Source organism: Parasteatoda tepidariorum, chromosome 6 (genome assembly GCF_982258835.1).
Source record: "Parasteatoda tepidariorum strain Cologne lab strain chromosome 6, Ptep-v5.0, whole genome shotgun sequence".
NCBI classification, from domain to species: domain Eukaryota; kingdom Metazoa; phylum Arthropoda; class Arachnida; order Araneae; family Theridiidae; genus Parasteatoda; species Parasteatoda tepidariorum.
In genome coordinates this window covers 46368496-46394727 of record NC_141760.1, presented here as the reverse complement: position 1 = coordinate 46394727, position 26232 = coordinate 46368496, and the positions used below count along the sequence as shown (strand labels likewise).

The window sequence follows — 26232 nt, the reverse complement described above, 5'->3', positions numbered from 1 at the left end:
TTGTTACTATGTTTCGATATTAGTTTTCTAGTTCATCAACAGAGGGACCTGCTTACTCAGAAACACTGTAAAAGAATATTTTTAAAATAACAACTATATACTGCAACAACGTGACGCAGTCCAAACAAAAATTAACAGACTCCCATATAAATTTTTCAGGGGTATTGTCTTACCTATAGCAGAAAACGTTATTCATTAGTTTTCTTCAGTTAACATCACTACCTGTTGAAGGATTTTGTTTATCTAATTCAAAATCTTGGTGAAAATAAGTTTACCTGACATCCGAAAAAAATACCAGAAAACCATATATTTTTAACTCATTAAATTTTTCTATTGATTTTCTAAGTCCCAGATAATTTAAGGAAACATGTAGTGACGGTAATTGTCTTAAAAATAAACTTTATAAATCAATGCAATATTATAACAATTGAAATTATTCTAAAAAGAAAATTTTGAATTCGTAAAAATGGTGATTCATTAAAATATCATTAGCATTTAACTGATAGTTTACACTACTAATTGGGTTTTTTTATGTACTATTTTTAAATTTTTTAAAATATTTATTTTGTTTTTGCATATTTTCAATAAAAATATTAGATATTAAAAATTTTTTAATCTCCAGGAGCAAAGTTTACTTAGTGCACGGCATGGAAGAAAGGGAGAAGACAGCTGACAAAAAATCTGGAACCCAGATAGAAAGTTGTACTGGAAAAAGATTCAGCGAAATTTTTGGAGTCAAGTTCTGTTCTGAAATTGAAATACCACCCTATCGGGCGAATACACCTTTACATCCACTCAACGGACCGGCTCGTTTCAATCTCTTTATAGAGAAAACAGATCCCACTCTGAAAAGTTACAATTTTGATGCTTCATGGAAAACTGAACTGGTAAAATCATTTTCATGAGTTTTGTTAACATTTTGAGATACTATTGATGTAATTTTAGAACTTTTTTTGTTCGTTTATAATATTTGAACTATTATTTTAACTGTTATTAAAAATCTACTGGTTATCCCAAAAAATCGACGATTCAAAATGCTCTTTTAAGGAAATGTTAAGAGACAGAGACATGGTTTGCTGTGTTCTGCTTAGGAAACCAGCTATTCTCATTAAAATTAAGAAAATAGTTATAAAGTTCCACTGCAGATGGCATCTCTAACTGAGAAAAAATACAATGTTTATAAACTAATCACCATTTTTGAAAATAACTTGGCCAGAGTAACAGACACCTTCATATGTTGTTTAACTTTTAATGATGCAGAAAAAAGCATTGTTTTTTTAAGATAATAGTAACAAAAGTTGACGAAATTTATTTTGAAACTTTGAGAATAAATACATCGATCAGGATATCTCTACCTACATCTGTTTAATTCTAATTATAATTTTTAATTCAATTGCCGTTTTTGGATTACTTTTTATCATTAAAAAAATGTTTATAGAAATAGTCTAAGAATATTTGTGTTTTACAGAAGAATGGAGCTTTCATTAAGCATGGAGTTTTATCATTCAATACTCCCAATTCTAGAATTGATAGAGCTGTTAAAATGGAGATGAATCTCAATCAAGAAGACTATACAGCTTCCTTAAAGTTGCAATCACCAATGAAAAAAATAGGTTTGAATGGTAAGTTAAAATTTTATGTGATCAGAGTAAATTTGAAGCAGTGGGCCTTCGCTAAAATTAGTTAATGCTTTATATAATTAACATAGAATCAAATCTATTTTGATTTGCCGTTTTATCATTACGCAATTTTAATTAAAACTGGACAATTTCGAATGAAAAGTAGGCTTTAATGTTAAGTTAAATCCTATAAGTAATGAAAATTAAATTTATACTATGAGATTATTAAAATTAGGTGTTGGTTATAATTAACAAAGTCGCAGTTTTAGTTTGAATTGCATTTTAATCAATAACAGTAATTTAATAATTAGTTTATTGCGCAATTTCGGATAGAAATAAATTGCATAAATGTTTTAAACGATAGTTATGAGAACATTTAAATTCGTTTTTGTACTTCCAAAAATTGAAGAAGAAAACTAATATTTTGAGAATCATGTTATTATCTGCTAAAAAATTATTAGTTACAAATATTACTACTTGTAAGAAAAAAATGTGATATTATTAAATATTTGTGGACAGTTGAATTTTTATATTTTTAAATAGTTTAAAATGTTTTCTTTTAAAAATCATTCATATTATCCACTTAAATTTTACAGGTAAACTCGTAAATGAAAACTTCCAGAAAAAATTGGACTTTAGTGTAGCGATGGATGATAAGGAATACTTCTCTCTACAATCGGATCTTCGAATCTCAGAAGAAAAGAATGGTGTGAGCTATACACCTTTCTTTGAAATGAAAATTCCATCTCAGAAACTGGTTTCTGTAACAGGAAACATGCAATTTAAATATGGACAAAAATACACAGCTCAGATTCAAGTTGAAGATTTGACAGCAAAACCAATACTAGCCAAAGGTAGGTAAAACAGTAATAGATAATCATTGTTTACTTTTTCAAAGAGCTTGACAGATATGTTTAATGAAATATTTGTAGGTGTTCGAAGAACTTACGGACAAACCATATTAAAAAAAATTAGCTGCTAAAATGCATTAGAAGAATGTTAAGTAATATTGAAAATCGGTTATGGTAATCAAAATCATTACAATTATCAAAGCTATGCTTTATTTTTTTTAAATCACAAATACTGAATGGAAAACTCGCTATACAAATTCCATATCCTATTAAAAATATTTAACTGTTATGACATTATTATTTTAAAGTCACTAACAATAAAAAAGTTTTTTTTAAACAAAATCAAGTCTTAAAAATATAAATTATCTTCCAATAATATTTTTCATCGATCGTGTATATAAAAAATAGCACCTTGTTATTTTTTTTAATTTAAAAATGGTAAGAATTCATGATTAAATTTAAACACGTAAAAAAATCTTTTCAGTTTGATACAAAAAAAATTTACCCTCCAGTTAATTCATTAAACTTCTTGTGAATAATAACATAAAATGAACTATGAAATGCTAAATGAATGATTAAATCCGAATTTAAATAATTTCGCATGCAAAATTACTCTCCAAGAAATTAAAAAACTCATAATGAAAACGTGAATTATTAGATTTCGGAAAGTGAAGGTTGGAAATTCTTTGGATTATCGCCAAGCAAGGATGCATTTGGCGTTAAAAATTTTAGTTCTTGTAATTTGGCTCTGTAATTTAGTAGCTGATTTACAAGTTATAGATTTTCCATTGGTTCTTCTAATACCTTTACAATTTTCATCGGATTCTATGAGTCTAGCCTAGGAACCTTTCCTTGTTAGAACCTACTTAATGTTAAAACATGTTAAAGCAATGTTTATTTAAGCATACTTCGAAAATTTTAACAGTGTAAAGACGTATCATAAAATTAATTTTATGCTTTCACCTGAACACATTTTGGACATTTGAATGTTTTCGAAACATCACTCAACAAATTATTCCAAAAATCTCTTATTTTCTATCAAAACTATAATTTCAGAACTGATATCTAAAAAAAGATTTTTTTTCTCATTTAGCTAACGTGGAATTGGGCAAAAAAGACAGATACGATTTGGAAGTCAGTCTCAGCAGCTTCGCCTTAGATGGAACAGTAAAAGGATACGCTCAACTTGGAAATAGCATGTCATCAAGAATTACAGCTGATTACAGAATAATGGAAAGCAAAATGAATAAATTAAGCATTGTGGGTAAAATGAGGAACCTGTCAGCCAATGCCCTGATGAAGTATCAGGGTCAGTTGAACATCCAAGCTTCGGTTTTACCGGAATGGAACACAGAACTTCAGTTTGAAAGTATGAAAACTACGGGTCATATTGAAAACAGCCTTACCTTGTCTTTGGGCGATGGAGCACGTAGTCGAATCCATACAATCAAAATGGAAGAGATTCTCAGATATGAAGGCGATCTCAGCAATAATAAGGTCGATGCCTCTTTAAGCCTTTCATACCCAGAAAAAAGAATTAATTACGGAATTAGCATGAACCATGAGAATTCTGCAAACGCCTTAAAGAACAGCCTGCAATTACAATACGACACGAAGAAAGCAATTAAAACAGAAATTAACTTGAAGAAGAACTTGGATGGACCATTGAATCTAGCTGGGGAAATTAAAATGAAATATCCAGGACGTGAAACTGCTCTCCAGGCTGAACTTACAGAATCTAGCTCAAACGAATACAGGGGAACACTTTTCTGCCAATGGCAAGAAGGAAAGCAAGTTGGAGCAGTTGTTCAATACAAAAACAAGAGCTCTAAAGGACGTTTTAAACATGAAGTCAGTGGTAATCTCAATCTTCCTAACTACCCTCAAATCACGTATTCTTCGGTAATTGGACAAGAACAAAATAAATTTAATGGATTCTTAGAAGCTAATATTGGCACCAATAAATATAGTTTGAAATCTGATTTGTTTGTTGGAAATGGTTTGAATCAACGCTTAGCGAGTCAAGTGATTGTTAAAAATGAAATTTACACTCTTGATGCTACCGTTAGTCACTTAAAAAGTAAACTTAATGGAAATATTGAACTTAAAATGCCTAATCGCCACAGGGTTTACGCTAAGCTTGAAGGGAAAATTGCAGATTCATTGAAGTTTGGTTCTTTCGAAACCTATTGGGACGCTGATAGAGACACATCTAAACGTTTTGTATTTAATGGCGAACTCCGTGACCAAAACGAAGGTTATGAAGGCAAATTTAACATGCAAGTACTTCGTAGATCAATTAAGGGATTTTTCAATACTGGCCTACAAGGCACTTTATTCAGCTCAAAATGGAAATCGAACAATAAGTTCTCTGTAGAATGGTCAACAAGAGATAAAATCGCTGTTACACTTTCCACAAATGTTTTGCTAGATAGATCTAGGCAACAAATAAATAACCATATGGAACTAATTACTCCATTCAATGGATATGAAAATCTGACACTTAGCGTAACTCATTTATATGCAAATCAACAGTGGGACAGTGAAATTGCGACATTGGTCCCATATGGAAATGACCTCTCATTATCATCATCTGGAAAATATACGTTTACTAGAGGAATATCTACAGTTGAGGCACTGGGTAAAATCCAAACATCTTATTCTGGCTACGAAGAAATGTACGTCACTGTTTCGCACAACCAAAACATGAATGAACTGAAAAACAAAGCCGAAGTGAAATGGAGCACTGACAAGAGAATTCAGTTACAACTTACTGGAGCCAAACAATCCTCAATGTTTAAAGGAACAGCTTTATTGAGTTCTCCATTTTCTAATTTTAAGGAAATGTCTGCAGAAGTAACCAACATCTATACTAGTAACAACTATCGCACAAAAGCTGAGTTTAAATGGGCCCCGACAAAAAAAATCAGCATTAATTTTGATGGAAGTCACGAGTTGAACGGTCGTAGACGTATTTGCACTGTAAACATGGAATGTTCTACACCAGTTAGGGGATATGAGAATACTGCTATGAAAATAACATACAGCAACGATGGTGTAACCGTCAATACTGATACAGAAACTAGCTGGAATAAAAACAAAGTTTCCTCATCTTTGAGTGTGACCCTAAGAAATCAAAGATATGAGAAAAACATAGAAGGGAAGTTCCTCCTCACAAGCCCATTCCGCAACTACGAAAATGTTCAAATAACATCTTCTTTAGACATGAACAGAAATTCCTATAAATTCAATATTGATGGTCAATTACCCCATCGATCAACTGCTTCTTTCAATTCCCAAGGAAAAATGACAAGTTTGAATGATTTAGAAATCAATGCAGTAGCCATTGGCCAGTTCCCTAAAATAATGAATAATCAGCGCATTTCTTTTGATCTAGTTCATAAACTTCAAAATTCAAAATTAAGAAGCACACTTGACACTTCTATCAATAACGACAGACTGACTGTTCTTCTAATAGGTCTGTCAGAAGCAAACTATAATTCAAGAAATATGGAATTTTCAGCCACTTTAAACACGCCTTTTGTAAATTTCGAAGAAATGAAAGCAGATTTTACACATAACCAAAGAGGCCAAGAATATTTCACCAAACTTCAAATGAACAAAAATAGCCTCAGCGGCTCACTGTCTCATAAACTAGTCTTGAGGGACATCTGGAATTTCGACTCAGCCCTAGAAGCAACTTCTTCCATAACTGGCTTAAACGGAAAGTTTTCAGTAGTACACGCCAGCAACGGACGACAATTAGAACATAATAGCTTTATTTTATGGGATAATGATAAAAAGATTCAACTAAATGCTCAATACATCGATAAGACATTCCTGAAAGAGATTGTAATAAAATTCACGACTCCATTCAGAAAACTCCGAGATCTGGAATTGAAATCGACCTATGAAAAACAAGAATGGGATCACAAAGGAGTGTTTTCTGCTGTCTGGGACAGACGAAACAAAATGACTTTGAGTGGTAATCTGAATAACTTCCGTTGGGAAAGTGTTAATGCCCAAGTCGAATTTTTAAGTTCTTTTAAAGGCTTTGAATTTTACTCTACAGCAGTAAAATACGATTTCACTGCTCCACAAAAAGAAATCGAAGCATCAGTGCAATGGGGTAACAACAATAGAAAATCAATAGTTTTTAACGGCAATTTCTTGAATTCTTACAGATTGATAAGTTCGACAATGACTCTAACAACACCTTTTGCTGATTATGAAAAGATTTCCTTCACCAAAGAATACAGTTTTAATAACGTTGAAAGGAACTTAAATGTTTTATATGAGAGGGGTTGGAGGAAAGTTGTTTTAAAAGGAAAAACAATTTTTAGAACAACGTCTGCTGAGCTTAGCTTTGAATTAGACTCACCCTACGAGCCTGTTAAAGATATCAGTGCTTCAGCAAAATACTATTCTCTAAGCAAAGGCAAAAAGGCAGAATTAGCACTTCAGCTGGGTCGTAATAACAACTATGAAACAATGCTACAATACGAACTTCAGGGAAAATCTATAAGCGGCAGGATGACAGTAAAAACACCTTTTGAAAATTATGAGAATGTTAATGCTATGGTTTCTGGAAGTTACGCTGACAATAAGGCAAGATCTGAACTCAATTTCGCTTGGGGTAATAATCAAAAAGTTGGAGCTAAATGCAACATGCGCTTTGCTCGAGAAGACGGCTATTTAGTTCTGACAGTTGAAAGCCCAATCAAAAATTACGAAACAGTAACATTCAACAGCAGATACGAAAACAAAAGAGATAGTGCTGTAGCTGAAGTTAAAGTTGAAACAAACGGTGAACAAGCTTATTTCGGTAAAGTCGATGCAAAATATGGCGGTGAGCACTCAGCTAAAATTCAATTAAACTTTAATTCTCCACATTCACCTTTCAAAAATGTACAATGGATTGCAACCATCGATTCAAATCCCGATTTGTACCAATTCCTTTCAACTCTGAAATGGGAAGAAAAGGAAGCAGATGTTCAACTTCTTCTGAACAAGAGACTTGGCCAATTTTATGAAGCTAAAATGAAACTCAATACTCCCTTCGAAGGTTATAGAACACTTAGTTTTGATAGTTCTCTGAGAAGTGATAAAAACCAATTCATGGATGGTCGTTTGATTGTGGTGACTCCATTTAAAATACTTCGAAATCTGGATGTATATGCCGAATACAAAAATGATGATTCTGGCTATTTTGCAGTCTTGAAAGTTGACACACCTGTTACTCTTAAAGTGGAAGGTAAGATGACAAACAGCCAGTTCAAACCATTGTTGGCTTCATTGAATATTGAAGCACCTTTCATGTCATTCAAAAATATTGAATCGTCTGCGGAGATTAATTTCAATGATTTAAGCAACATGCAAATTGCACTTTCAGGGAAATCTTTAAATTCTGTTCATGAAATAGTCATCACCTCCATGAAAGAAAATGGATTGCTAAATTTCGAAGCAAAAGCTGAATCCTCCTTCTTACCATCAAAAACTGCTCTTCTTTCAATCAAATTTAATGATGACGATGCATCTAAAATTTCAGGTGAACTTTCAATAGATGCATTAGGAAAAGCCCATTATCTATCTGGACAATTCAAATCGAGTAGAACTTATGAAGTATTAGTTGAGGCAGATAGCTACCTTCTACCAGAAGGAAAAGCTCAGTTGAAAGGACTGCTCAACAGACGTCGTAATGACAGAAATATAGATGCTTCAGTCAGTTTGACATTGCCAAGCGGCTCTCACACGCTCTCTTCTAAATATGAAAACAAAGGAAACCAATTAACAGCCAGTTTTAAAGTTAACAGTGACGTTTTCACAATGGAAAGCGAAGCTAAATACATTAACAATAATGGCAGAGACGTTGAGGGGCGATTGACGATCTCAGTCTACGACGTGGATCACGTGTTTGTGGCCAATTTGAGAAACTATGAGGAAGAGAAATACATTCAAGTGAAAGCAGATTGCCCAGCTGCTGATTTCCTGAATTCTTTAATTATTACTGGAACTTTAAAGCAAGGGGACTCGTCTGATGTAAGCCTATCTGTCTCTACTCTGAATAAAGAAGTCAGGATAGCAGGAAATATGAAAAGAATCGGGTATGTTATATTAGTTTTGAATTATCAGTCAGTTTCTTAGGCTATTTTATTATTAAAAAACTATACGGTTTCCGGTATTCCTTCATGTAGTTAGATCATACAAATGAAGTACCTATAATACAATAACAGTCAGTTTAATCAACGATTTTTTTTTCCCTTTTATTATATCTATTTCGTAAAATGTGTGTCAATTATGTTTTAAAACTTTTTATTATTCTTAATATTACTCCGATATCATATCTATTTTTATAATTGTTGTAATGCTTAATATTATTATTATTATTATTATTACTATGTATTACAAGTTTTCTTCTAACTATTCAAGGTATTACGTATTACTCCCTCCTAGTCAAAGTTTTTGTATTATTCCATAAAAGTCTTCACAAAAGTGTTTTATGCACTGGAAAGACTTTTTAAAATCAAGATATTTATTTATGGAAAAACCATGTTAATAAATCGAATACTAAAAAGTAACTTAAACTATTTTTTTGTTGACATTTTAAATCGTACGTTATTTTCAACTGTAGAAAATCATTATTATATATAAAAAGAGAACCCAACAAGCATTTAATTAATTTATTGCTTCAAAATGTAACCATTAAAAGGCGATTTAATGTTCATAATTGTTAATAGTTATTTTTTTAATTATTGATATCAGTTATAAATCGAAAATTTAACTATTTCGTTAATATATCACCATTGAAATAATTTTTGATCATTATGTAACTTTGACTTGCTTATCGTACTCTTGTACAATCAGTTTGGTGAATTATCATGCAAATTCAATATATTTAATTCACTTTAATTAAATATGTTTTGAAAAAATATGCATATATTTTTCCCAATAATTATAAAATAATTTTTACTTAATTATTATAATTATTATAAATTTTTATAAATTTTGTTTTAGGTGGGAAAATATTGAAGGTTTCCTTACAATCAACACACCTTTTGAAGGATTTACAATGTTTCGATTGGATGGACGATTACAGAATGATAGATTTGAAAACATTGACTGTAGCTTTCAAATGGAAAGCTCAAACAGAATTGTGCCATCATTAGGAATCACATCAAAGTACATAAGTACAAGAGGTTCGGAAGAAATGTCCGTCATGCTCAAACTTCCCATTCGAAACTATCAAAATATTCAACTCTTAGGTAATGTCCACTACAATCCAGATTACTCAAGCGCAGATTCAAGGCTCACACTTTCTATACCCAGACATAAATTCTCAATATACAGTCAGTATGGTATTGGAAGATCAAGAATATCTGGAAGAGGGGAAATCGAAATGGACAATACAAAGTGGACAGCTTCCGGTCGATTGGAACATTCGGACTCTAAAAAAGATGTTGTCCTGACTGTTGTGACACCAAGATCGGATTCGTATACCTTTGGGGGTGCATACGGAAGCTCGGACAATCAGAAACAGATATCGGTCATTTACAGCAGCCCCAGAAATCAAAGATACAACTTGAATACTTCCATCGCGTATGAAAGTCTTTACAATTTCAAAGTTGAATTTCAAGCAGAAACTCCTTACTACAGTTATCGTAATATTCAAGGAATCATCAGCCACCAGACTAATTCACAAGGCGTACTTATCCTATCGCAGTATGTAACAGACGATTACAAAGATTTCTTCAAAGTGCACCATCGATACCAAAGAGATGGAGTTAGAGGTGTCATTCAACTGTCCATTCCTCGTACCAATTTACAAGACGTCAAAATATCATACGGTAGAGTTAAGAAGTACACCAACACTGAGGACACTTTAGAAGTTGATTACAACAGAGCTAAGCAGATGAAAATGGAAGTTATTCTTTTTGGTGCCAAATCCTCACATTTTGTGCTAGACATTAAGCCATTCGATCTGACCATATCAGCTGACAGAAAACAAATCACCAACGGCCAAGAAATTGTTTTCAAATCATCTCGTTTGGCTAGGGTAGTTTCTTTCCGAACATCTCACCAACGAGACAACAGGCAATTCCTGCATGATGCCGCATTCAGCTGGGATGAGAAATCTGACAAACGAATTTCATATGACTTTAGATTGGCTGATACAGATACAGGAAAAGAACTGTGGAGCAGACTGGATACTCCTGTAAGATCTCTCATGCTGAAAGGAAATTTCACTCAAACTTCTCGAGCAAAATCTGGAGGAGTGGACTTCTATTGGGATGCTGCTCGCTCATTAGAAAAACACATGGGTGTAGGACTTATGCATACCGACCTCAGTTCAAGCAAACAAACATCTCACCGAGTTCAAATTGTTGTGGACCATCCTAAACTTAATAAGGTATAAAATTTAATTTGAATGGGCTTTCTTAGAATTATTAGTGTACATAAAAGTCAAATCACGTATTATGACGAAAAGCTTTCTTCATCAAATTCAATCAAAATCTTTAAGACTAGACATTTTCAATGGCTAAAAGTTTTCTCATATTACTTTAACTTTTTCTGGGAAAAACCATAGTAGTATTAATTTCTTAAATAATAGCATATATTGTAACGCAACCATTTTTTCAACCTTTTCGTAATCATCAAGTCTTTTTATTGGTCCGTAGATATATTCGAATTTAAAGCAGATCTTGTTCATCAATATTACATTGCAATCAGTGTATTCTGGGTTTACATATGCATCAACAATACTACCGCATAATGTTCAAATTAACAATAATATGAACATTTTGAATTGAGTAACCATTTAAATAGTTGCCTTTTCATTTTATGAAAAAAATTGATTAATTGTTAAAAAAGAAAACTTTGCTTATAATTAAAGTATTAAAGAATATGAAAATTAAGTTATATAATTTTTTTAAAAAAGTGACAAATCAGAAATAAATTTAGAATATTAGAAGGTTTCAAAGTTTAAAATTGAAAATTTCGTACTCCATATCATAATTGCCTTATTACAAATGCATGTCAATCAACTCCATATGCTGCATAACCTTAATGCATTCCATTTAGACTTTTAATATATACTTAAACCATTTAAAGATTCATGATTTAATTAAATCACTCATTCGAATATTAACACATTAAATATTGTGTTTTTTTTCAGGATATAGTGCAGACAAACGTCGTAACAATGGGTCCAGGAGAATTCTATGTCAAGAGCGAACTCGATTATTCCCGTGAACGACATCACAACTTGTTGCTCGAACTTAGAGCAAATGATCTTTCTAAAAACAGCCGAGACAGTCATTACAAAGCAGAGTTTAATCTTAAACATCCAATGAGCAGAACAGACATTCGTTCATCAGCTGAAGTGATGGACAGCAAATTGGAGTCATCCGCAAACCTCATAATGTACACTTTAGACACAAAATTGGCCCAAACTGTTAGAGAAGTTAGAGCAAAAATCATGAAACTAAGACAAGAAATAGATCTGACGGTATGTCTTATAAGGATTTTTCTTTATTTAAAAATTTATTTCAATCCTTGAAAAATTAGTATAAAAACAAACTAAAAGGACTAAACAAACAAGTGACTAGTTAAAAAAGAAATTAAATTTCAAATGAGACAAATTAAGTATTAAATAAAAAAATATCCAGTACTGCATTCTGAACATTCCATAGTGCCTGTAGTGTCAATACTAGGTTCACTGTAAAAAAATCGCTATCAAATTACGATATAAAGTCCCGGCACTTTTGGTCCATCATTCGTAGTGTCCATTTTACCGTAAAATCTTTTTTACTATAAAATATTATACCGTAATTCTCATAGTAATATTTATTTAATTAGAGTGATTCAGTGATTTTACGGTAAACGTTACTGTAAAAATTACGGTGTATCAGATTTTTTGTTCCGTAACAGGTTCCAGAAAAAATAGATTTTACGGTAAAAAGCCTTAAATCAAAACAAAATTTTCCTCGGAATTTGATCCAAATTTTTTACAGTGTTTAGAAAAATGGTCTAAAACTGTATTTTTAATTTGTTTTTAATCTGTTATTCAACAACTATGCTAGAGGTTAAGAAGTCAGGTAATCATAAGCTGCTTTAAAAAATCAATATCTAGAGTCAGAGCAGAACTATCTGGAAATGTGTTCTTAATTTTCATTTGTCTGTTATTTAACAGTTCGGTTTGATTAAAAAAAGAAAAGCTTGTTTAAATCATTAACTGCTTTAAAAATATGTCTACAAATGAAATTTTAATTTCTATTTGTTGTTCAAAATCAAAGATAAATAAATGAAAAAAAATACATTTGTTCAATTAGCAATGAAAAAAATTAATGCAGTTTATTTATTTAAACGCATTAAAAAAATCACCTAACGAGTTTTTATAAGATGGCATATAAAATACATCATTGCTTTTTATTTGAATTGTTTAATTTTTCTATGTATTTTTAAATTTCTTAATGTTTATAGTTGAAATAGCTTTAAAAACTCATTTTGAGGGAAAGGATTTTAGAGCTTATTAATGTCAAAAGTCACGTTAAATTAGAAGTGATTACTCAACTTATAATAAACATTACTATTTTTAATTATTACAGCTTAAATATAAAACATTTTGTGGTTGCATACAATAATCACTTCACTTGCTTTTTCTTATAGATGATATCCAATTCAGACAAGACAAGCATTTCAGGTAAAATGACTGGAAGAAATGGAGATTTGGATATGATGTTGGAAAGAATGAGGAATGACGTTAAAGATTTAGCAGCAAATGTCAAATACAGCAGACGAAACAACGCTATGGATTTAAGTGTTATGAACAATGGTATGCTTCTCAATTATAACTGGTTTAATAAGTTACATTTTTTTCCCAATTTTTTAAGAATTCATAAAATAACATTTCATTGTAATAAATATCTCTGAAAACAAATGCAGATTTTTGGAAATAATAAAAATAAATTATATATATGTATATATATATATATATATATATATATATATATATATATATATATATATATATATATATATATATATATATATATATATATATATATATAATATTGATAAATTAATTGATAATACTAAAATAAATTTATTAAATTTACTTTGTCTTCTATTGCAGAAAACACTGGATTACAGATGTCTGCCTCATTCCCTGGCGAATCAGTTAATCTCAAAATTTCCCATAGTAAGAACGGAAATGTAATAACCGATGCCGATATGTACATTGGTCTGGAACAATCAAAAATTCTCAAATCGAGGGCTATCTGGAGACCAAGGCTCATGAGAGAATTAAGAGTAAATATTAATTTTTTTCCTCCTGAAATGAAAGAGGAGTAACAATGCATATCAAGAGCTAAACTATTTTTTTTAATTAGATTAGAGTATATTGTTATCAATTTCTTTTATTCTTCAATTATTTTACTTGAATCTGTTATAAAAGCATTTATTTTGCACTTATTTAAGATCGTTAGCAATAGTCATCATTTATTTTCCATGGTTCTAATATTTTTGTATTACTTTTATAATAGATTGCTACTGGAGAAACTATTCGAGCAGTAGGAAGGTCAAGCAGTGAACGATACAATTCTTTGAGTTCTACACTCAACGAAGAGTGGTCAGCAAGAGCTAACCTTATCTCCCGATCAGTGTCTGAACTTATGTCCCCATTCCTCAATGACTTGAAGAATGGTCTGAAAGAAATTGAAAATGACTTTAAAATCACCAATAATGCTTTCTGGACAATGTACAACAGAAATGAATTTTGCATGAAAGACATAGTTGTTGGTTATCAGAACTTGGAGAAATTTATGACGTAAGTAAACTCATTTTTTATTTAATTTTTTATTTATTTTACTATAATTTTTTTGCGCTTTATAATCTGTATTAAAAAAAGAAAAGTTTATGTATGTGAGTGTGCGTGTTACTTTTAAATACCCAGAATCGTTTGTGCTATGGTCTAGAAATTTGTTCAGCGAGGGCAAGTGGCTACTTCAGCACACTGAAAATCGTTCAAAAATTTCATCTCATCTTGTACGTTTAAAAGGGCACTTAAAATATGTATTTTCTCATTGTTTTAACTTAGGGTATTGCTATAGATTCAACTGTTGACGATTCTGTTTGGAAAAATAAGATAAAATTTTGTTTGATCAAAATGATATATTTATGCAAAAAAAAAAGAAAGAAAAACACATAAGCATAAACAACGGCTAACATAAAAAAGATGAAATTACCAATTATAGCAGAGTAATACTACTGCTAGAATTACCCATTTAAGCTGAATAATACTATTAAACAAATAGAAAACGTCGATGATTAAATGATATAGTTACACTTTTAATCTAATACTTTTACTCAGGTATTTCTAATAAAATAAATGTATAATACCATTAACAAAATTCAAATTTTGAATTTTTTATCAAAATTGTTTAAACTTGTACGTAGATAAATACTAAGATGCATGTGAAGAAAGCTGATGAGAAAAAAATCAAGTTAAACTAAGTTTTTTCTGTCTAAATTCGTTTGCTTTTCAAATTTTTTTAAGAATATAAATTTTACTATTATTGTCTTATCTTTAATGCAATTGATAAGGAGCTCCACCTTTTTCATGCTTCGTACTACTTTGATAAACAGATTCTTGTATACAAATTAAAAACTTAAACTAGCAATATAATATTAGTATAGAACACTACTTTAAGTTTTATTTATGAATAATATCAAACTGAAAATAAAAAAATAATAATAACAGGGAAGAATCCTAGGAAGGTATAAAAAATAAATTTTTTTATAAGTACCGTTAAGTTTGGGGCAAATAAATAATTTAAAAAAAAATTTGCTTTAATTAATTCCATGGTGATGTCTGTCAATGATACCTGGATCTTCTTTACTTGTTAACTATCACTTCAAATGATTCTTTTTATCCAATATGAATTCGTGAAACGTTAATACGATAACTGTTTTTTATGCTGTACAGAAAAGATATATTTTTTTTGTAATTCTGAAAAAGTTACTTGATCATTTTTGATAAATACTTTTTCCAACTTGTGAAGCGGTAGGGATAGCCTGGTTGGTAGAGCATTGGGCCCATGTCCAAGAAGTCACGAGTTCGATCTCCACCTGTAGTAGTCACTCCCCGTGCAGTAAATGGCAACCGGTGTCTGTTAAATCTGTTGGGTCGCAAAGTCCTCCACGTTCCCATAACAGATCATACTTCTAAGGGTACGAAATTTGAGATTGATCCCTCTCTGGTTCAGGTCAAAATTAAGTTCGGCGGATGAATGGATGAATGCATTTATGGGTCAGCTCTATGAACGGACTGTGATGTGTGTGTGTGGCTGAAGTCATATTCTTGGCCATAGATAACGCTAATGAAAAATAGGAAACGCACCCTCTGCCTTAAATTCGATTCGTTTCACCAAGCATGCTTGCTGGTTTTGGCAAGTGACATTAGAAGGGCCGGGATAGCCTGGTCGGTAGGGCGCTGGGCCCATATCCAAGAGGTCGTGGGTTCGATCCTCGCCGGCCGAAGACTCCCCGTGTAGTAAATGGTGACTGATGCACGTTAAATCTGTCGAGTCTCAAAGTTCTCCATGTTCCCACAACTAATCAATACCTCTGGGGGTACTGATCCAGGAGTTTCCTTGTCTTCTGGATTGGTTCAAAATTACAAGGCTACGGAGTTGAACGTAAGTAGTCGTAAACCCATGAAATTGGGTCGGCCGATCAACGACGATTATAAAATAAAAAAAGTGACATTAGAAACAACAAAGCCAACTTGTGATATGTAAATAAAATACAAATTATTACGATCCGCACTCTATAATATTGAATTTTTGAACTATCTTTTCAGGGAATTGATGGGTGGACTTGCTTTAGGCTGCGAAACTATGTATTACATGGCAGTAGAACAACTTGAAGAGATCTATTACACCATCCAATATTCATTAATGGACTTGAATGAATATATGAGTGAAGTGTTCACTAGAATGCATAGATCTGCATGCAATGCCATGAAGTCCCTGAAGCACTGCGCTAGAGAATGCACTAAAAACGCTTTGAGAAGAATCAGTGAATGGATGCAAGTAACTAACCGCAAATTCAAAGTCCTGTGTGATAAAATGTACTTAAGAGTTGACAAATGGATACGGTCGTATGCACCTTGCATTATTGATGGATACTACTACACAAAACAAGCTGCTGATAAAATACGTTACACTGTCAACGGTAAGACAATATTAATTGCTTTGTTTGATTCAGATTAATAAATATTTTTTAAAATATAAGTTACTTATTTATTAAATAAATAAATAGTATATAGAAATATATTTTACGTTTTATTTCATGTTATTCACTAACTATATTTAATTTTTAAGGTTTTAAATGTTTGCATAACTTCTTCAAAGCGTATAAATTAGCTCTAAAATATTAAGCTATGGCTTAAGACCTTACTAATTCAAGTTTAGTAACTAAGTACACTAAAATACAGTTCAGTGGGGAATAAAATGAAACAAATAATTAAATATTATTAATACAGCAAAACAAATACTTTAAACTTTATTATTTTTAGCCATATTTTCTTTATTGAGTCACTAAGCAATGCATTTATTTCATATAGTAATGTAATGAAGCAAATACGTAGCTTAGTGACATAGTAAAATGGAAATTGGTGCTCATATTATTTACCATAGTAAAAATATTGAAAAAGAAGGTAGATTCTGTCTACCTTCATGTAGTTTTCTCATATCTCATATGTTTCATATGATAATGAATCAAATACATAGCTTAGTGACACAATAAAATCGAAATTAGTGTACATATTATTTACCACAATAAAAATAGTGAAAAAGAAGGTAGATTCTGTCTACCTTCATATAGTTTTCTCATATCTCATATGTTTCATATTATAATGAATCAAATACATAGCTTAGTGACATAACAAAATGGGACATTGGTGTTAATTTAATTTATTATAATTATAAAATAGAGAATTAAGACGGCATATTTCGACTATTTAGTTTTTTTCATGTCTCATATGCTTCATAAAGTAATATAATGAAGCAAATACATAGCTTAGAGACTTAGTAAAATGAAAGTATCAGTTCATATAATTTACTATAGTTAAAATTGCGAATTAAAAAGGTAGATTTTAACTACCTTCATTTAGTTTTTCCATTTCTTATATGCTTCAAATAGTAATATAATGAAGCAAATGCATAACTTAATGATTTATTGAATGGAAAATGGTATTCATAAAATTTACCATAAATAAAAAAGTGAATAAGGGAGGTAGATTCTGATTAATTTCAGATAGTGTTCTTATATTTTATGTTAGTATAAAATGCAGCAAATGCATAGCTTTGGAATTCAATAAAAAAGAAATAAGCGGTCACATAATTTACCATAGTTAAAATAGAGAATGAAGAAGGTAGATTGTGATTTCAGTGACAATTTAACAAATTTTCTATCAATATATAATATAAATATTTTCTACAGGAATTGCTTCTGCAGCTACGGATTGTATTGTGTCCAACAGATTCTACCGTGCAGTGATGAGCTATTCTAACAGTGTTATGACAACCATCCAGGCTTTCCAAGACTTCAACTACGCAGAGTCAGCTCAAGCTTTCATTGACAGATACTATGACATGCAATTGATGGACACAATCATCAACCATCCTACAGTAGAATACATGTCTGGAGTTGCTAATTCCGCTTTACGAAGAGTAAGTGCCTAAGGACAGAGTGCGAATGCATACATACTGATGGTTCTAAAAATTTAAATAAAAGAAAAACTGAAGGAGATGGAAACGTACGGTTCGCTGCATTCTACTTAGGAAACCAGTTAAATATTCTCATGAAGTTTTAAAATTAGTTACTAAGTTTGACAGCAGATGGTGATAGTAATTAAGGAAAAAACATTATTTTATGATGCAACATATCAACTACGCGGAACAATCTAGGGAGGGAATTTACAGACCGCTGTTGAAATATTTCTAGCATGCAGTTCCAGCATGGAGTTGAAAACATAGTTCGCAGATTTTTTTTTTTTGCTAGAAATGCAATTAATTGTTTAAATTTTAAAGCTTAGCAAAAATAAATCTAGTTTCCTAATCAGAATGCAGCAAACTACATGTTTTACTTCATTTAATTTGTAGTTTCTTTTTCGAATTACCAACGATCATTCTTGGGTTACTCATTATCATTATTGTATAATAAAAAGAATTCATAGTTTATAAATCTACTAGTTAATCAAAATTTTCAAACACGATACAGTGTTTTATAAGTAAACAAAAATGAAAATAATCTGATGGTGCCTTTTCAAATTAATTATAAAAAAAGTGATTTTTAAAATGGATCTTTTTGGAGAAGTTTTATATCTAGTTATAACTTAACCATAAGGTATGTTGCTAAGTGTATACAGTGTAACGCATGCTGATACACTGTATAAAGAATTTTTTTTATTTTCAGTTTTCTCTAAATAATTTGATTGATTTTTAGGGAATTATACAGCAATTATTTAAAGTTATTTATAGCAGAAAATTAATGTATGTAAAATTTGCTTTGATTGTAGTTTCGACTGATATCAATTTGTTAAAATCAACAATAAGGCTGAAAGTTAGAAAACGTTCTGAAAATTCAGTGTATTTCAATTCAAATTTCAATCAATTTTCAGTTTAAAATATGTAAAAAAAGATTATATCCATATAAATATTTCAAGTACACTTAATGTTCATACCAAACATTTGAGAAGGCAAAGGCTTAGAACGCTGCAAAAAAGAAGAGCTAATTTTTTAATCTAATGCATTTGTTGATTTCAAATAATAAAAAAATTTCAGTAATTTTTAAACTCAAAGAACTTTAAGGAAATAGTTTTATATTGGTAAGATAACGCATAGTGAGCATTTGGCACACAATACACTGTTAAGGATCTCATTAGTTACAATAAATTATTATTATTTTGTGTAGGAAGATACTTCATGTTATTTTAATGTTCTATGCCAAGAGAAGAGGTGGTTCAGGGGATAGAGCGTTTGCCTTCCAATGAGGTGAACCGGGTTCGAATCCCAATGATGGTTGGTCGATACGAATTCCACATCCGGCTCGAGCCAAGCGCAGTGCTGATGTAAAATATACTCAGTGGTAGACCAATCATGGTTTAGTGTCCCCTAGCTGCCAGACTAACCGTGGAAGGTTTTCGTGGTTTCCCTCTTCCTGTGACGCAAATGCAGATTTGTTCCATAAAAAAATCCCATTCGAAGGCAAATTTCTCCCAATACTTTAGGGGGAGAAATCGTCATGACATTCTCCCAATACTTGATTGGGAGCAGTTTGGGTTCAAAATTACAAGGCTAAGGAGTTGATCATCAGTAGTCATCGGCATAAAATAAAATATTCCACGCAATATTTTTTTTTATATTTTGATGAACAAAAAGTTAGAATAATGAGAATATTTTCTATTTCAGAGTGTTGAAGTGTACCACAATCTGGGATTGGATTATGCCGTCTCCGCCTTGGCTGAAACAACTGCTGATTATTTGAAATCCGTTGCTATGAACTCTGCTCATGAATTTTTGGCTGACTTTTATAGATCTCATGCTGGCGCCAAATATACTTTCACTCCAGAAAGAGGATTCATCTCCCTAGAATTCACACTACCAGGACCTCGAAGCAGTTTGATTGAAGTATTCGATTTTAAAACTTACCCAGAATATCAAAAAATGATTAACTTGAACACAGTACTGGCTGAACATTATGAAGACTTCTGCATCTGGGATTATTATTATAAATTTACGAAATACTTCACACCAAGCTTTTGGCTGCCTGCTTTTAGAGGTAAATAAATTTAAATTTTTTTTAGCATTCATTTTTATATGATGCTATTACAAAATTGTTTTATAAATTATTCATTTATTTAAGCTATTTGAAATTCCAAATTATTTTTTTTTTAAAGTACAATAATGATAAAAGTTCTTAAATTTTGTAACATTTTGTTGCAAATCAAATTTTGCTTACTAAGAATAATTCAAAAATACTCTGACAATACGTTAAAGTTTTTAACTATTTTGCTTAGTTATGCTTAACTATACTTATTACTATGTGCTTAAAAGAGAGTAAGGGGATTTTATTTCTTGAAAGTTATAGGGTTATTAAAATGTGACATAAAGCCACATTCTAAATAAAATTTAACTTTTTTCTTGTCAAATATCTCATCAATGATTACTAATTAATAAGTGTTTTAATCTTTTCGTGTTTGGAAAAATAAATGAAAGAAAATATTAACTAATTTTTCCTTGTATATTGCGATATTAAATGTTTACAATTTAATGGCTTGGAACAACACAGCAATAGGCTTCGTATTTTCGAACGGAGAAATTTTTAATTTCAATTTCTTTATTAGTATTCTTTATTATTCTTTGTATTCTTTATTAGCATTCTCTCTTTCCAAATAAGGACTTCTGAAATGTTAACTAAATGGTAGCATAATACTGCATAGTTAAATTATTAGTTTCTGACTTCAGCTTCCAATGAGGTGAACCGGGTTCGAATCCCGTCAAAAGCTGGTAGCTTTGAATTCCTCCCCGGACTCCCACCGATCACAGTGATGACCTAAATGTATGCTCAGTAGTAGCGGTTCATGAGTTATAGTCCCCTTGCCATCGGGCTAACCGATGGAAGCTTTCGTGGTGTTCCTCTCCATGTAACACAAATACGGGTTAGTTCCATTAAAAAGTTGTCCGTGAAGGCAATCTTCTCTTAATACTTGATCCAGGAGTTCCTTTGTCGTCTGGATTGGGTTTAAAATTACAAGGTTACGGAATTGAATTGGAAAAAAAACGCTCGTAAAATTTATTCTCTTGTACTACTTGAACGTGTAGGTCAGCGTTATATTAGTTCAAGACCTATAATTTAACAATAATAATCATGATTTATTTGGTTAATTTTTAAAAAATTTCTAGTAGATATAAGTTATTAAATACATTCATACATAAAACTACATTTTACATAATCGTTATACCTATCTCCTAACAACATTCATCAACATTTTTCTTTAACAATTTTCAGCACATGCTCTTATCTCTGGTAACCAACACTTCATTACATTCGACAAAAAGTCTTACGACTTTGCCGGAAAATGCAGCTACCTTCTTGCTCGAGACTTCGTCGACGGAAATTTCACTGCTGTCGTCAACTACGGAACATCAGACCACATGAGGAGATCTCTCACCATTTTGGCTGACGGAAGAAAAATCGACATCGGAAATGACTACAAAGTCACCCTTGATGACGTCAAAGCAGAGTGTCCCATCCAGGTTGGACACACTGTAGTAATGAGGGAGGGACCTAATGTCAGAGTTGATAATGAAAAGAAAGGTAAGAGTTTTATAAATCCGTTTGCTCAGAAAGTCCATTAAAACATTTTTAAAGTTTAATTTCATGACATGCAGCGCAAACCATTTTTGTTTTTAAACCACATTTTAAAAGTTCCACGTATAATCTGAGTTAAAACATTTACGTATATAGCACACATTATATAACTTACATATCTAATATTCTATACGCATGATGATCTGTAATTATCACTTTTTGTATAATTTAGAATTACTGTCGAAAACGAAGCAAATTAAGTATCGTCCCCTTACTTAACATTATTTACCAAAGCAAACCGTTATTTAGCAAATTAAGTAAAGCCTCGTCCGATTAAAATTTACAAGCAGTCGAAGTAAAAACGGATACAGAAATCTGTCAAATCACTGATGATGAAGGGGAGATTAAAGCATAAAAACCAGTTTAAATCTCTGATGAAATTCGGAGGTGTTTCTAATTGTCGGCATTTACTTTTCCATATTATTTTCGCTGGTAATCAAACAAGTTTGATGCTTTTAAAACTTCTTTCTTCAAATAGATTTCGATAGAGTTTTCGTTTTTCCTTGCTTATATATTCATTTACGACTTAAAGTGACATAAGTTAAATTTGATTCGTATAGTAATATCACTCTGCTTTTTAAGTAATCAAATATATGCAAAATTGAAGAAATATAAAGTAGAAAACAAGAAATTAATCTGAGCAAAGTAAATCAATACAGGTTTATTGAATAAAGTATTGAAAAATTAAGCATTTTTGCTAAATAAGTAGAAATTTAAGAAAAATAATCCTACATTTATTTTAAAGAAAAGGTATGTTATACAAAATACAAAACTATTTTCTAATTACATTCAAAGAACCAAGTTTCCAAATTTGTTAAGTTCCCTTACATAACAAACACATTGCATTAAAAGAAATGTTGGATAAAAAGTGTTCAAGTATCCTATGCAATATTGCATAGGATACTTGAAAATGGGTACCACTTAATAAATATTTTTAGTCCATTATAAACCTTAAATGAGCAAGCAAGACTTTAAACACATTCCTTTTTAAAATTATTTAGTAACATGAGAGTTCAATTTACAATAACAATTCAAAATAATTGACAAATTTTAAGAAGGAAATATAAATGTGACACATTTAAGAACTAAAAATAAACGTTTTTTTTTGTTGTAATTATAGGCAATATTTTTTTTGAAGTCATACTTATGACAATATATTAGTATGGGAAAGTTAACATTAACAATTAAAAACGAATTATAATTAATCTGGAACAGAGTCTACATTTTTGGAACGTTTTTAAATGTACTAAATATTAATTTTGCAGGTTTTTCGATCGTTTGCAATTTTGTACACAACTACTGCAGCGTCTCGGTATCTGGCTTCTATTTTGGAAAAACGGCAGGACTTTTTGGAACGTTCAACTACGAGCCTCAACTTGACTGGATGACTCCTGGACGACATTTCGTAGATGACGTTGAAACTTTCGCCAACACTTGGGAAGTAGGACAAGGAGCTTGCAAGTCAACAGAAAATTTCGCAACACTACCGACTAACGACTACAGAGTTCAAGAAAAATGCAAAGCACTATTCCAGAAATCGACATCAGAATTTAGAGCATGCTTTAAACAGGTAACTACAATTTTTGACTTTAAAATTTGTCTTACACAGAATTGAAGAACTGAGCTTTTGAGATTATAAGAGAAACTTTAGAAATTTTGAGTAAATTGGTTTTAAAGTTTATGTGTTTAATAAAAAAGATTAAAAGAAATAGACTGTGCCTTACCTTTATTTCTTGCCAAAGGCTTCCAGTTGTAGTATTTTGAACAGAAAAATATTAAAATGAGAAAATGCTAGGATACAAAATTAATACAAGTTAAGGAAGAAAAAAAATTACTTTAGACTAATTTATTTAACTATTTTACTAAGCACTTGATAATGAATTAAATCATCCATTATTTTGACTTTCCATAGGTTGAACCTGAACCATACATGAAAATGTGCATCACTGATTTGGCTGCAGTTGCAGACACAGAACAGGATGATGTTATTTGTGAAACAGCAGCAGCTTATTTTGCCGAGTGTAAATCTGAAGGAGTATTGCTTAAGATGCCAAAACATTGTGGTAAGAAGAAAATGTTTCACACTATTCCACACTTTTTGTAATTAAAATTGGTGTCTCAAGGTCTACCTTTGTCACCTAGGCAACGATGTGACAGGCAGCAGCACTACTCTTTTTATTCACACGACAGTTTAGGAGTATCTGTAACTAACAACTGTACATTATTACAATAATAACGTACTGGCCTGGAGAAAAATTGAAATTAGTGGATAACCATGGTAACAGAGAGGGGAAAAATGGGGAAATCGCGAAAATGCTAAATGTCTATTCTATTTGCAAAGCCTCCTATGTACAATTGCGTACTGTTTTTATGCTCCGGATTTAAAAAAAGATTGAATCAGGCAATATATGATGAACAGTTCTATAAAAAATAAAACATAAGCTGATTTTAATTTTTTAAAAATTCCTAATATTCACTGAAATGTTAAAAATATCCATTTCCAACTAAATTTTGTATGATTCATATAATAGAAACAATATCAACTGAAAATTTATAAAAGAAATGTTAGGACTATCAATAATTTATGAAGCAAATAGCACTTTAATACGTACATTAAAATAGAAGAAAATTTTAGTATATTTATTTGTTTATAAGTGCATATGCTATGATTATGAACCAATAACTGTTTATTGATATCATTATATCAAATCAATGCAAGTTCAATGATTTTTTTGTCAATATTATTATTGGTGCTAACAATGTACATGATGCGTATCGATATAGATATGAAGAACTTACACGATTTTTTTTATCTTTATTGATATCAATATAATGTATAATCAATAGCTGAGGACAAATACATGACATGATATGACAAATAATGAGGATAAAAAAAAAATAAATAAGTAGCTAAAATTTAAATAAGTAGCTAAATTGAAAAGTGCTAATTGATATTTCTAGAATCGTATGTTTTCATAAATAAAATTTGTGCGAAAGTACTATCATTTGAAGCTATAAAATATTTTTATTTCAGTATGGTGTGAGAAACAGGATGGAGGCTTCATGAACGAAGGAGACGCTATTCAATACCCAAGAGACGGATCTGTTACAGCTGCTGATGTAGTTTTCTTGATTGAAGAAAAGCAATGCAACAAGGAGAGGGTAAAATACATTTCAAAATTGGCTCAAGGAATTGAAAACAGCTACAAACAAAAGGGATACAAAGACATTCGATTCAGAGTTGTTGGTTTTGGTGGTGATAAGATTCACTCTGAGCCACATGTCCACACAATGGATGGCATGGAATCAGGTCCTCTTAGATCTCTGGATTCAGCTTTGAATAGCTTGGAGTTTGGTGATGGTCCAATCAACATGTTGCAGGCAATGAGGTATGCCGCCTCTTTGAGTTACAGGACCGGATCGACAAAGAGTTTCATTTTGGTGAAATGCTCACTGTGCAAATCTGAAGAAGTAAAAGTATGTATACCGTCTCCCATTGCATCAATTAGTAATTTCAGAACTTTTTTGAATTGTTGCTTTAATTAAACTTTTCTGGTTTAAAGGCTGAGTACGGGGAGATGCTTAGAACACTTTTGGATAGTGATATTACTCTGCACTTGTTGATGGAACAAAGATATGAAATGAAGAGCCCAACCAAGAGCTCGAAGGCTAAGAGAGTTATTGGTAAGCATATCGAAAAATCTTTCATACAAAATTAATTATTTATGAAATTTGCTTTGTCATCATAGTTTATGATGCGAAACTGAGAGTTCCATCATTATTAAATCTTAATCGAAATAAGACATCACTAGTAAAATTTCTTTAAAGAGGTAAAAGAGAAAATAAAAGAGGTAAAAAAAGGCAGTATCAACCAAGTTTGAAGTTTGAGATGTATGCATAACTGAAGATTAAGAATTGTTAAAGATGACATTTTATGATTTCGACATCGTAAAAGCAATTATGAAATCCCGTGAAATCGTGTTAAATTTTAAGTTCAGAGTTAAGCTCGTATGTTTTGAGCAATAAGGGACAGGACATTTTGTTTCAGTCTACAGTATTATATTTATTTATTCATGTGTTTATCATCCTCGTTAAATATTAGATAGAAATGGAGGAGAATTTACGATTGTAACATACTTTTTAGAGCCGATTAGTTCCGATTATGAATTGCTGCGTAAGATGATACATTCACCACCATCAATTTATTAATTTGAAATCTAAATATTAAAAGACAAGAAGACTTTGGGTTTTAATAACGTAGAATTCAAGTCGAATGTTTTAAAACTGAATAGCACTGAATTCAAATCATACAGTTCAAATTAAATGAC

General features: G+C 31.2%; 1 protein-coding gene across 1 annotated transcript in view; it reads left to right on the top strand.

Annotated features, from left to right (window-relative positions):
* Positions 1–26232, top strand: part of LOC107451189 (uncharacterized) — a 59724-nt gene that overhangs the window by 27565 nt on the left and 5927 nt on the right. Inside the window, exons 16-32 of the mRNA XM_043039454.3 lie at positions 623–887; positions 1469–1622; positions 2216–2473; positions 3564–8574; positions 9485–10877; positions 11643–11975; positions 13136–13301; positions 13602–13777; positions 14011–14294; positions 16329–16702; positions 17972–18201; positions 19942–20311; positions 21542–21850; positions 23170–23474; positions 23817–23967; positions 24939–25381; positions 25468–25588. Coding sequence (XP_042895388.2) covers positions 623–887; positions 1469–1622; positions 2216–2473; positions 3564–8574; positions 9485–10877; positions 11643–11975; positions 13136–13301; positions 13602–13777; positions 14011–14294; positions 16329–16702; positions 17972–18201; positions 19942–20311; positions 21542–21850; positions 23170–23474; positions 23817–23967; positions 24939–25381; positions 25468–25588 — 10343 coding nt within the window. The remainder of the gene's footprint in view (positions 1–622; positions 888–1468; positions 1623–2215; positions 2474–3563; positions 8575–9484; positions 10878–11642; positions 11976–13135; positions 13302–13601; positions 13778–14010; positions 14295–16328; positions 16703–17971; positions 18202–19941; positions 20312–21541; positions 21851–23169; positions 23475–23816; positions 23968–24938; positions 25382–25467; positions 25589–26232) is intronic.